The sequence below is a fragment of the Muntiacus reevesi genome, chromosome 2, assembly GCF_963930625.1.
Source record: "Muntiacus reevesi chromosome 2, mMunRee1.1, whole genome shotgun sequence".
In the NCBI taxonomy this organism is placed as follows: Eukaryota; Metazoa; Chordata; class Mammalia; order Artiodactyla; family Cervidae; genus Muntiacus; species Muntiacus reevesi.
The window spans coordinates 106,915,305-106,928,812 of record NC_089250.1 but is presented as its reverse complement, the minus strand read 5'-3'; the positions used below and the strand labels follow the sequence as shown (position 1 = coordinate 106,928,812).

Below are 13,508 nucleotides of genomic sequence, written 5' to 3'. Positions count from 1 at the left end.
CTGGAGAAGGGTCTATTTAGCGGCAGTTATGGGAAGGAGAGAGTCAAATGACAGAACTCACCAGTCCAGTACTTCTGGAAAATCAAAATGCTTCTAAAGTGGAGGAAATGATTCAGACAGTGTTGGAATCACCTGGAAGACCTCTTAAATAGTCTCCTAGGCCCCATTCCCGAGTCTGACTATGTAGCTCCGGGGTGGCCTGAGAATTCACATGGCTAACTGCTGCTGCTGGTCCGAGGCCCCACCCTGAGGACCACTGCTTCACAGCCTCTCCTGGATGGGCTTCCTGTGACAAGTGCTTAAGTAGAGATGAAGAGCCTGGGAACTTGTGGGAAGATGAGAGCAGGACAGAATGCCGGGCCTTAGAGCCCTTGGGACTGGCCGAGAGGAACCTCCAGTCTGGTCCCCTGACCACCCAGGCGGCCTGCTTGTTGACGCACATGAGTGGTTACAGCTAGCAAGGTGGGCTCCTGCCACATGGTATGCGCTTGTCCCCACTGCATCCTGCCCAGTGGTGGGCAGGAGGGACATGTGAGGCCTGCTGGGTGCTGACCTATGGTGGACAGGCGCCAAATGCCACTTGCTTTATATAATGGTCTCATTTACTTGTTACAACTCCATGAGAAAGACACCATCAGCTTCAGATTAAAGATGGGGGAACTGATGCTTCAAGAATTTTAGTGACTCCTTCCAGGTCACTTAACTGGGAAGAGAGGATGCCTCTCTGGAACAAATAGTGGTTGGAAATTAATTTCTAAAGGCATCTCAGGCCATGGTCCAGTCCTGGGCTCCTCCTGACGCCTAAAACAAGTGCCCCACCAATCACCTCCTGTCACCGTGGCTGCCTCACCGTCCTTGGCTCTGTCTCTGTGCCCCCTCTGTGATGTCCGCCACTTGAGGACACTAGGGCAGCCTCCCTGCTGATCTACTTGCTCCCACCTGCCCTCCCCCAACCCACTGTGAGCTTTGCACAACACACCCCTGACCATGTCCCCCCGCTGCTGAACTGGCACCCGCCTGCCCTGAGGACCAGGGCCTGGTGTTCTCCTGGGCAGGGCGTTTCACACCCTGCACACTGGCCTCATCTCCCCTCTGTGGCCTCCCTCATGCGCTGCGCTCAGCCACGCCCATGACTGCAGCTCCACGATCGGGTACACTCTCTCTGCTCTGGGATCTTGGTACGTCCTGCTCCTCTGCCTGCAACAGACCCTCGCTCCACTTTTCCCAGCTGCTCATCTGTCAGGGCTACCTTAGAAGATCTCTCCTTGGTAAGCTTCCCCTCCTGGTGATGGCTGGGAGGCACCCACTCCCACGGATTCTTGCTCACTTCTTATGACGGACATTTTAAAATATATACAAGAGCAGAAAGAACAGTCTAGCCAACCCCCCTGGGAGTTGCCACTGCTCTACATCAACAATGATCAGCACAGCCCATGCCTGTCTTCACAGCATTTCACCAGGGCGCTTCAATTCAGCCTGTCCCCCAGATTGCCTGCAGGTTCCTGTGGCTGAGACTCGGGCCTTACCAGCTCTCAGGACTTTAGGACAGAGAAGACCCTCAGTCCACTGTAGGTGGATATTCAAGTCCCTGTGTGTTGAGCACTGATTACACATTTAGGAGCTCCGCTAAGTGTGTACACGCCATAGCATCCCTGTGAGACCTGGGCTATAACTACCTCCACTTCACAGAGTGGAGAACTGACGCCCAGAAGGTTACACAGGTAGTGGAAGGCAAGTTAAGGCGGTCTACCTCTGGAATAGAGCTGCCCACAGAAACAGAATGCAAGCCACACCTGCTATTTGAAATTCTCTAGTAGCCACATTAAAAGAAAAAATAGGTACAATTACTTTTAATAATATGCTATCTTTAACCCAGTATATTGAATATACCATTTTAACATGTCATCTATGTAAGGCATTATTGAGATATTCTACAATCTATTTTTCATACTATGTCTTCAAAACCCTGTGTGTTTATAGCACATCTCAAATCAGACCAGCTGCATTCCAAAAGCTCTGTACATTTCAAGGCAACTGTACTGAGCAGCTCAGCTAGTGGTCACCACCCTGAATATGGCCCTAAAGCCTGCATGCTCAACCACTTACTTCTCTATACTTAAATGAATGAAGGAGGAAATGAGTAAGAGTCCCAAGAACCCCTGGTCCTGAACTTTCTTCAACAACTAATAATGTTTAATATTTTATGGTCCTTTGGGGTCTCTCTGGCATTGTCTTATCTGCCATGGGAGTTGTCATCTCTGTTCCACAGACGGGGAAATGGGGTTAAGAGGGCCAAATGCCCTGCTGTAGGTGGCACTGCTGGGCCTCAAACTGACAATTCTGGACTCCGAGTCTGGTGCTCTGCTGGGCAGGAATGCAGCCACCCCTTGAAGCAGGACTATGTCCATCTGTCGGGGGAGGGTGTCTGCTCAGACCACAGGTGAGGCTGACCACTGGGGACAGGAGCCCGCAGAGCTCTGGAGGTCAGACCCTGGAGGAAGTGATGCCCTTGGTGAGTGGCAGGGCAGGCACAGGCTGAGGGAGCACAGGGCCCGTGCCAGGTCCTCTATGGGAAACAGCCTTGTCATTCTTCGGTCGTAGTTTGGCCACAAGAGGCTGAGAACAAATTGATGGCAAAGGAGCCATAACTTACCTCTGAAGGCCTCTTTGTTCTTGGCAAAACAGAGGGGTCATTAGGAATGGGGAAAGCACCGGTGCGTGGACATAAATCCCCCCAGCTGCAGAGCTGATAAACAGCCTGGAGGGGACGGGGCCTCGGGGAGCTGGGCGGGTTAACCGTGTGCCATGCGTCACTGTGGGCTCAGGCCTGTGTCTGAGACAGACCACCTGCCCAGGCTCCTAAGGTGCCCAGAGACGGGCTAGCCCACAGTGCCCGCAGGACTCGCACCTGGCTCTGGGAGCCCCTGAGGCCCTCAGTCCTTTCTTTCAAATGAAAATGATCCCAGAGCACCTGAGCTGGGGCAGGCTCCCACCAGGCACTCGGGGTCAGTGTGGGGCAGTCCGCGTGAAGGGGCACTGCCAGGGCACCCCTTCTCGCGTTTCGAGCCAAACTGGCACTGGGCAAGCCTCCCAGGCCTTAACACCACTGGAGAGGAAGGCATGAGAGGCCAGACCCTCGGCAGACAATGCTCTTTGCAGTCGTGTCTACACTGACTAACTGAGGGAAGTAGGAAGAGGTCAAATCACACTCCCCTGGGCAGTGTGCCCTGCTGCCTGTCTGCCTGCCTAGACTTGGGCTGAGGTTGGCTCGCAGGGGTCCATGCCAGCCCACGCTTGGGGAGAAGGGCAAGGAGGGAAACCAGGTACTCAGGATAGGAAGGGAAAAAAGGGGACTGCCCTTTCCTCAAACTGTCTGAAAAGGATCCAGGTGGGGTTGCTGGTGACAAATACCCATTACAGTGAGGACCGTCATGGCCACCCTGCGAACGTGGTCCAAGTGCTACCCCACCAAGGACGGCAGACAGCTGCCCCAGTGCTGCCCCTCCATTTCCACACCCACAGCAGACTCTACCAATTGAAGACCACACTGAACCTGTTTGGCTTCCTGGTCCCCTTCAGGCAGCCAATACCAATCAATCAAAGCTGGCAGGTAAGAGAAAACCCGTTTGTCATCCTTTCTAAAAGCCCTCAAGGCACATCTGTTCTGGGAATCCTATAAAGCTATGCTAAGTGCTCGAGGTTTTCCAGAAATTTCTGCCTCCTGCACCCACCTTCACATGCATCCCCACCTCTACTTTCATATCCTGGGTTTCCCTTCCTATCCTGTTTTTTGCACCTGGCCCAAGAAAGTGTGTCCCTAGAAATTTCACAGGATGTTGCCATTTCATGCGATGCTGCTGCAGGCAATTGTCCCCAGACTGTAAGCTCCAGAGCACCATTCAGATACCAAAGCCTCAGCAGCTCTGCCTTCCAGCCTCCTGCTCCAGGGGAAAGGGGTGGCTGGGGCCATTTCTATTATAGAGGGCCTGAGCTTCTGGGGCTGGTGGCTTGGCACCCAGTGCAGACTGGAAATAGACTAATGCCTTGGAGGATGGCCATCTGGTATCAGAGAGGAATTTCTCGCTGTCCATGACTCTCTGCTCCCCACTCCTGTCTGAGAGCATGTCTAGAACCAGCCCAGAGAAAATGAGATGAGGAGACAATCCCCTACCCAGCCAGGTGCCCCCTTCTTGCTGCCAGCTTTTACTAGGTTCCCAACTCCATCAGCCTTGGGGCTCACTGGTGTTCACTCAGATCTCCAGCACAAGCCCCTTGTTACCGCGAGGCACTTGTTTTGCTTCCCAATTTGAGAAACTCATGAAGGAGACCAGCACCAGCATGGCCATTCCTAGGACCTCCTTTCCCATATCCTGGCCTGAGGACCAGCTGCTTCTGGGGCTCGAGGAGAAAGGACCTTTCCTGAGCTGCACCCTAGTCCTATAGAATGAGAACCTTCATGGATGCCAAGGACTCTGCTTCTTTGGTAGGAGCTCCCAGGTGATACTTGGGCAAAATGGAATTTGAAAACCTATTACCATAGAGTAACATACATTAATTCATTTATCCATCCATCCATTCATCCACTCCACAAGTACAAATTGGACTTTACTCTTGTGGAGCCCTGTGCTGGGCATGAGAATGGGGAGGAAGAGGGGTGGGGGAAGCAGAGGCGCAAACCCACACTGCTGTTGCTACCGCTCACCATGTGAGCTGCTCTGATATTCACCCTGGGTCTTAGGGTTCCGTGGGCTTAGAAGCACAGTTAACAGTTGTGCTAGAAGCTGCAGGTCACAGAAAGTCCACAATACCCCTGATTTCCTGCATTCCCAAGGATGTGACTGGTCTCCCTCCCACCACCTAACCCTCAGCACCCTGAAGGTGTTATTAGATGACCCTGGTGGCTCAGATGGTAAAGAATCTGCCTGCAAGGCAGGAGACTTGGGTTTGATCCCTGGGTCAGGAAGATCCCCTGGAGAAGGGAATGGCTACCCACTCCAGCATTCTTGCCTGGAGAATCCCATGGACAGCGGAGCCTGGAGGGTGGGAGTCCATGGGATCACCATGACTCAGACACGGCTGAGCAACCAATAAGCATGCACACATGCACATTAATAACAGTTAACACTTACAAAGTATTAATACCTCACATACATTTATTAAAGCCTTTACATACAGTAAGCCTTCTGATTTTTGAGCCACCTGAGGTAGGCATTCTTACTGCTCCCATATTATGGATGAGAAACTGAGGTATGGAGATCCACCCGTAGATAGTATGCTCAAGAGACTCCATCCATGTTCTTGATCACTACACATTGGTGTTCTGAGCTTTAGGGAGAAAATGCCCCTAAATGCCAAATCTACTCTCTTGACAGTGTGGTAGGGAGGGGCAATGGGGTGGACACTGGCCTAGTGGCCTGAGATCCTTTTGGCCTTCAAACAGCCCCTCACCTCCCCACAGATGCACAAGGCTCACCTTTCACTCACCCAGCAGGCTGGGCAGGGAGGCCAGGGTGGGGTGGAAGAACAGGGACAGATTGATCCAGAGTCTGTATATGAGTGAGCAGTTTTTCCTGCACCTCTCACCAGCCCCCTTGTTCCAAAGCCACCCAGACCCACGACGGCCAAGGAGCTGCTACTTTGTTAGTTCATAGGCAGGGATGTGGAGTCAGGGGTCCTACCAACCAGAACTTTCTCTGCACTCAGTCAACCAAGAGCCTAGGTGGGAAAGGAAGGCTTACGTGCCTCCCCGCAACATTCCAGATAAATGTGACTGTCTAATGGTCTGAAATGTGAAGAAAGCATGAAATCAGCCAAAGTTGCAGCTGAATTAGTTCTAAAATGATGTAAAAACTGCCATATTTTCACCAAGTAACAACAAACAAAAACCCAGCGTACTGAAAGAGGTTAGACAAGAGTCACCAATAACCTGGACTCAGAGCCCCAAAGTGCGCAGACGCCTGAGACCTCGGAGAGCGATGCACACTCCTGCCCCCACCATCACCCAAGCGCCACCCCCCCACCCCCGCCCCCGTCTCGAACTCCTCTTCTCCCCTGCTCCTCCCTCCTTCATCTAGGCAGTTCCCTCCTGAGTCCTTTGGCCTAGGTTGTCCCTGGGGACGGGTCCCCTCATGATACTGTCCCACATACCCACAGAGCCTGACACTCCTAGAGTGGCTCTTCTTGAGTAGGGGTGGGGCACTAGGGCACCCCAGGCCTTACCTGAGACAATAGTGTAGCCAATTCCCCGGGGACGTCCTTTATCCTGGTCAATGGCAGTGATAATTCGCACTGTCGTGCCCTGGGTGGGAAAGAGAAAGGACTTGAGTTTGGTAGGTCAGGCCCCAGGGTGCTGTTCTTCTTGTAGCTGTCCGGACACCCACAGCTTCCCTCCCCCTGGGGACCTCAGGTCAGTCTAGGAAGTAGGGGCCAAGTACAGAGACCTTCGCTGCCCCTATCATTCCTGGCCCCAGGCAAACACCTGTGTCCACTGGAGAGGCCCAACCTTGCTAATGCTCTCACTCCCTCTTCTGCTCCCCATCTCCCTTCATTCGGATGAACCACCCAGGGAAGAACTGATAGAGGGGCAATCAGCAGGAGGACAAGAGATCTGGTCTCTATCTTGAACACATCAAGTTGCTGTGTGACCTCAGAAGTTTGCTGCACTCCTCTGGTCTCAGTTCGCCCCATCTTAAAATGAATAACACAAAATCCTGGGATGTTGTTTTCACTAGAACCTGAGTAAAGAAGAACATCAAGGATGAATTATTCTATGAATGAAAGCATCATAAATCCTGAAAGTGGGTATCTTTAGGGATTACCAAGACAACTGTGGTGGCCACCACGGTCCTCTGAACCACACCCCATCCAGCACTGCAACCGGCAGCTCTTACCTCCCATGGCTCCGTCTCCCACCCCATTCATTCTCCCTACAGCACCTGGGGAGAAGGGCCCAGGATTGGAATACCCACGATGGGATTTGGGGGAGCACACAATCTGTGGTAAGGGATCAAGGACATATGGACAGACACTGCTATACAGATACAGGGTTTCTTGGAGGCATAAATATACCCCAAAGTATAGAAGCCCACCAGGAGGAAAGAGCTGCACAAACGGTGACATTTAGGATGGGTCATGAGGAGTGGGGTTTCCCTGGTAGCTCAGCTGGTAAAGAATCTGCCTGTAATGCAGGAGACCCCAGCTCAATTCCTGGGTCAGGAGGAACCCCTGGAGAAGGGCTGGGCTACCCACTCCAGGATTCTTGAGCTTCCCCGATGACTCAGACAGTAAAGTATCTGCCTGCAGTGCAGGAGACCGGGGTTCGATCCCTGGGTTGGGAAAATCCCCTGAAGGAGGGAATGGCAACCCACTCCAGTATTCTTGCTTGGAGAGGCCCCAAGGACAGAGGAGACTGGTGGGCTGTAGTTCATGGGGTTGCAAAAAGTTGGACAAGACTGAGCGACTAAGCACATATGCAAGAATGAGGAGTGAATAGCTTGCCAGAGAGAGAAAACAAAAAGGAACGTGCTTCGGGCAAAAGACACAGCCCCAGCAGGGCTGTGGAGGTATAAGACTCTCTAGGAAGAGATGCTAGCATATAATGAACACATTCAAATACCACTGGGCTTCCCACGTGCTACTAGTGGTATAGAAACCACCTGCCAATGCAGGAGACATAAGAGACGCGGGTTCGATCCCTGGGTAGGGAAGATCCTCTGGAGGAGGGCATGGCAACCCACTCCAGCATTCTTGCCTGGAGAAACCCTTGGACACAGGAGCCTGGCAGACTACAGTTTACAGGATCGCAAAGAGTTAGACACGACTAATTTGTGCGACTTCGCCTGCACAGATACCAATTGGTTAGTTAATTCATTGAATAAATGAACACATGAACAGCTGGATCCTAACTTCGCCAACACCACTTGCTGAGTTGCCCCCTCGCCTGGGGAAAGCTTCACTCTACTCTGCAGGGCCTATCACACCAGCCCTGTCTGCCCAGCTTCTGGCCCAGGCTGCAGGTCCCACGACTGATGGAGGGAAAGTAGGACAGCCCTGTACCCAGCACCTAGGGAGATACCAAGCCTGGCATTTGCATGTCTGATGAAGGTCTCTAATAGCCTTGGCACTTCTCAAGCATTGGCCATTCATCAGCTAGAGACTGAAACCTGCAGGCTGCAGACTCTACCCCCATCTGAGCACCTTCTCCTATGGAGGGAGGCTGGTTCCTGACATTCAGGACTGCCCTGGAGCGAGTGCCCTGGGGGGGCATGGTGCGCCCCTGACTCCTTCTGGTTTCGCTGCCAGGACACGGGAGGGGCATCTGCCACCTCACCCTCCCAGGGCAGTGCTACCTGCACACAGCTGTTGCTCTGGCCTCTCCTGAGCCCAGGTATGCGGCAATCCGGAACACCCCCAGGCTTGGCTGAAGGAAGGTGAGAATGTTGCAGAGGAAACGTCTACTGCAGGGAAATGGTCTCAACACAGAGGCTGAGGCTCTGTAGACAGCAGGCCTGACTCCTTCCTTTCACACCTTACCCCTCAACTCCACCCCTCCACAGGAGCTCTGTCTAGATTCCCTTGGTGGGGGTTGGGGGAGAGCGAGGACCAGACTGTTACAAAGTCAGAGAAAGATGCCATTAAAGGTGTATCTCCTGAAGTGGATTCTGAGGACCCGGGCTGTACCAGAGTGTGAAGCACCCACGCAGCAGGGGCCCTTCTCCAGCACTGGCTCTGTGCCTGGCGCCGCTATGTGCACTTCTTATGCCTTAACTCATTTCACTCTCACAACTACCCCAGGAGACAGCTCCATTCTATAGGTGAGGAAACTGAGGGCCATGAGGTAAGTGGCCTTTATAAGGTCCCACCGCAAGGAGTGAATGGAAAGCCAGGATTCGAGTTCACGTACTTTAGCTCCAAAAAATGCTCTTGCCAACCAGACAATGCTGCCTCTGTAACAGGTTATATGAAAAATATAATAATGATAACTGTAATTTATGAAAGTTTTGGCTATGTGCCACAAGTATTAATATAAGTATTAATTCATGTCAAATGTGGGGAAACATATACTCCCCCATCCCTCCCTTGGAGATGCACAACCTGCTTTAATGTGGTAAAGGCTCCCAAAAGTAGCAGAGTGATAAAGAGATCCATCAACCTTTGCTCTCCCAGGCTTTCTGAGCTGCAGACAGGCTCTTTTCATGTAACATCTTGATAGCCCTGGACCTAGTAGTCCGTGGAAGGTCATTTGGGAAGCATTGCATTACATCTGAAGGGTCTACACAAAGGGCTCCCCCGTCACTCCAGGGGGATCCTTTCGGGGGTAGGCTTTTCCTGGTGTCACCTCTTAAACCTCCTGGATATGTCCCCAGGAGGAGGTCATGAGAGCATGGGACTCTGGCCTGAGGCTCTAGCTACCAGAAAGGGCTTCACAGTCCATCTGACCACAGTCCATGGCTTCACACCCATGCTGGGTGTTCCAGCATGTGGGTTCTCTGGCTGCACTGGGCCTGCTGAGGGCAGGGCTCAGACTGCCAGGTCGACTGGGCCCAGTGCCTACCAAAGCACCATTCCAGATAGTCATTCAACAATAAGCCTTGGTCTTCCCTGGTGGTCCAGCTGTTAAGACTCCAAGTTTTCACTGCAGGGGGTGTGGGTTCAACCCCTGGTCAGGGAACCAAGACCCTGCATGCCACTCTATGCAGCCAAAAGTCACATAATAACAAACAAGCAAATAGTGAACCTTGAGGGGATAGCTGCATGCCCACAGGCGAACAACCAGGGCCTGGTGTGGCTGGTTGGGCCCAGGACAGTGAGCACTGGAAGGGGGCCAGTGCTGGCCTGTGCAGATTAGGGGAGCCGGCAGCCAGGGAGCCCTCAGTTTTCAGGGCCTTGTGAGCATCTCCCCGTCGGCAGCCCTGAGCTGGGTGGCCTGGAGTCCCCCTGGGTGGGCGGGGGCTCAGTGGGTCCAGCGGCGAGCCAGGACCAGAGAACAGGGAGGCCGGAAGAGCCACGCCTGAGTGTCTACGACATGAGCTCTGAAAGGCTCCTGACAAGTTTGGGTTTCATCTCTTTTTGGATAAATAAATCCATTTTTAATAAAACCCTGAGCTTTTAATACAAGTGCAGCCACAAAGACGGGAAATGTTATGAGAAGGAATTAACAGGGAGGAATGGGGGCTCCTGGGAACCCACAGCTCTTGTTTCAGAGTTTCAGTGATTATATTTTCAATATACTGAAACTTACTTCCTAAGATGAGGAGATGGAGAAGTGTCCGCCCTGGGCCTGGGCCCCGCTACAGGGGGGCACTCTGACTGGCTGGCTCTCTAGAGAGGGAACCCAGTTCAAGGAGCACCAGAGTATGACCAGGAGAACAGATGGCCCCAAAGGCTAGAGATGGGCCCACCTGGCTATGAGGCTTCTTTCCTTCATAAGAACCGCCACTGCAAAGAGGAGGCCCCGCCTTCACAGAGAGGCTAAAGGTACACAGGCCTGTAGGGTTCCAACTCTGTATTGTGGGAAGATCAGTACAGCAAGGGGGGTAAGGGTCTGACTCTGTGATTAGACTGCCAGGGTGTGGACCCTTTGATTGAGTTACTTAACCTTTCATTGCCTGGTTTTCCCAATGTCTGAAATGGGTATAAAACATTCACCCACACCTCAGCAAGTGATACATGGAGTGCTTGGAACAGCACTGGGTGCACAGAGAAAGCTATAAAAGTGACTGTCACTATTCTCTGGGGCCTGGAACCTCCATGTGCTCTGATGAAAGCTAAGACACCTCTTCCCAGACGATGCACACAATGTGATGTTCCAAACAATTTCAGCAAACGCAGACTTCCCAGGACCCAGGTTAATCAACCTTACGCTGGAGGTAAGGAGTTTTCTGGCCATTCCATAGAGAGAACAGCTCGGATCTCACAGGAAGACCTAGCATTAGTTGAGGACCTACTGTGCACCAAGCACTGTGCTGGGCCCCCGCATGGGTCCTCTGCTTTGTCCTCATAGTGAGGGTACATGTGGAGGGATTGTGGCTGAAGGGTTCAGGGATTTGCCCTGAGTCCCAAGCTCTGGTGAGTGGGGTGGGTTGCCAGGCAGCCCCAGCCTCTGAGGCTTGGGAACCAGCAGTGAAGTCGGGACAGAGTCAAGAGGAGCTGGGATTCCTCTAGAAGGAACACGACCCTCCCTTCTGTGGCTGCCTCTTTCCAAAGCAGCTGGCCAGGAAACTGGCTGAAGCTGGAGCCTTGGTGGCGGGGGCTGTCCACTTCTTTCTCTGCTGGCCCAGCCCCTCCCCCTTGCCATGACAGGATTAAGGACTTGAAAGGCCAATGAGCAGTTTGCTTTGGGAGTGGGAGGCGCCCTTGGTGGGGAGGAGACCGGAGGGGGCTGAAGGGGACTTCCGACAAGAGCTGCCACAGCAGATTCTGAGGCAGAAAATCCTATTTCTCAGTTCTTAATTCCAGTCAATTCCAGTCAAAGGGCTGATAGGCATCGGCTGGCAGTAATTTGTGCAGTTTATCCGCTCTTTTCACCTTCTATTGGTCCTTCACTGACGGGCAGGCCGACATGCTGCTGCTCGAGTGAGGAAATTAAAATTTGATGCAATAATCCCAAATAAGAAGGATTTTATTAGGTAATATATACACTTTAGATGAGGCATGCTGGCCTGATACACTGATAGAGGGAGGCATACATGCTGGGAGCCGCAGATAAAGAGGGGGTGTGAGGGGGAGTGGGTGAGGGTCTGGACGCAGGCCCCTGGGCCAGCAGAGGCAGGGCTGGGGATGGGGGACGCCTGGGGCCTCTGGCCTTGGGGGACTAATCAGGCCTTGGTGCTTCTCAGCCCTGGCTCAGCCTGGGAAGTGCTGCATTAAATCAGGCTTCCACACTCTAAAGGGACATGGAAGGCCTGGATCAAGGCACGGAAACCGATTAGAAGCCTGGAAAAATCAGGCTTAGGGTGTATGGGAAACTGTGCAAGAGGCAAGGTAAACTTTCAGATCTGGAGGCAGGGAGGAAGAGCAGAGGTGTGTGGACGTGGAGGTGATTCTGTGGGTGCTGGGAGAGACTGAACCCCCCAGCTTACTTCCTTGTCTGGCTTGCCCGAGCCTGGTCACCACACAAAAGGCGGGATTCAGACCTGCTCTTTGGGAACCCCCCAGAAGTGGACTTCAGTGGCCTTGTGGAGCCAAAGGGACAACCGTGGCAAGGCAAAGAGATATCAAGGTCCCTCATCCTGAGAAAGAACCATATCAGATGCCAAGAAGCCGAGCATAAGGAGGGTTGAGGCCAAGGGGAACAAGGGCCTGTCTGTCTGTCCTGGGGATTCATCCTAGCAGGGCTTGTGGAGTCTTTTGGGAAGGAGAAGGGCTGGCTTAGCACAGGACCCTGCACACCGCAGGGACTTCATAAACATTTAAAGGATGAGTGGATGAATGAAAAACAGGATGAATGGCCAGGTGGACTCAGAAACCTGCAGATCTGAAAAAAACACCTGTAGTAATAGTTTGATTTAGTATTACTCTGCTACAATACAGGGATGCTGGGAAAGGCGAGACAAACTGAAGGGTCTCAGAGGACACTCTCCCCAATACCCTTCTTGTTGACCACTGAGACTCTGAGATGAGGCTAAAGCTAGGACCTCCCAACCCAATCCAAACACAAAACCACTGCATTCTAATATCTCCTGATGCTAGCACTACTAGGTGCTCTAGTCCCTAAAACCATCAGGCCAAGTGGTCTCAACCACTATTGAGACAAGGAGGAAGAGGTCTGGATGTTGTGTGATCTGGCCAAGCAAGCACTTGGTAGTACAGGGACCTGTTCTGAGACCCTCCAGCTGCTGAACCACCATCACATCCTCACTTCAATCTACAAGTTGGCTCTGCCTGTATTTCCTGCATTCGACCCTGGGCACAAAGCCCTGGGAGGCCCTGGTTTGAGACCCAAAGACTCAACCACTCTGATGACCAGGAGCCTCAGAGTAACCCACTTATATATCAGTGAATGTTACACGTGTGGCTACAATTCAGAGGGGATCATGCAGTCAAAGGACAGGGAACTCCAGCAGAGATGAGGAGAGAAAGATGGCTCTGCCTGATGGGCCAGTGAGGATGAAGGCAGGAAAAGAATTCTGAGAAAGGTCGTCAGTGAGCTGGGAACCAACAGATGGGTGGATTTTGGATTGGTGGGTAGAGCAGTCACAAGGTGTGATGAGGATGACAGGATAGTAAGAGAGCTGGCCTGAGTCATGAGCATTTGTTCAATCATTTATTCATGCATTCATTCATTCCACAATGACCTCCTGAGCACCCACGGTGTGCTATGCCCACACCAGACCCCATTCCTGCTGCACTATTCTTGCAGGCCAGGAGAGAAGCCAAGGGTGAGAGCACCGTGCCGGAGCACTGAGTGCTAAGAAAGCATGGCCAGAGGCTGAGGACAGATGGGAGGACCCACCTCATCTAAAAGGTCAGGGCTGAGAATATGTGGGTTTATTAGCAAAGAGGTTTTG

At 52.5% G+C, this 13,508-nt stretch overlaps 1 protein-coding gene across 1 annotated transcript in view; it reads right to left on the bottom strand.

The window, feature by feature from the left end:
* CDH23 (cadherin related 23) overlaps positions 1-13,508 on the bottom strand; it is a 437,615-nt gene that overhangs the window by 236,405 nt on the left and 187,702 nt on the right. The window contains exon 9 of the mRNA XM_065922525.1: positions 6,220-6,298. Within this exon, the coding sequence (XP_065778597.1) occupies positions 6,220-6,298 (79 nt within the window). The remainder of the gene's footprint in view (positions 1-6,219; positions 6,299-13,508) is intronic.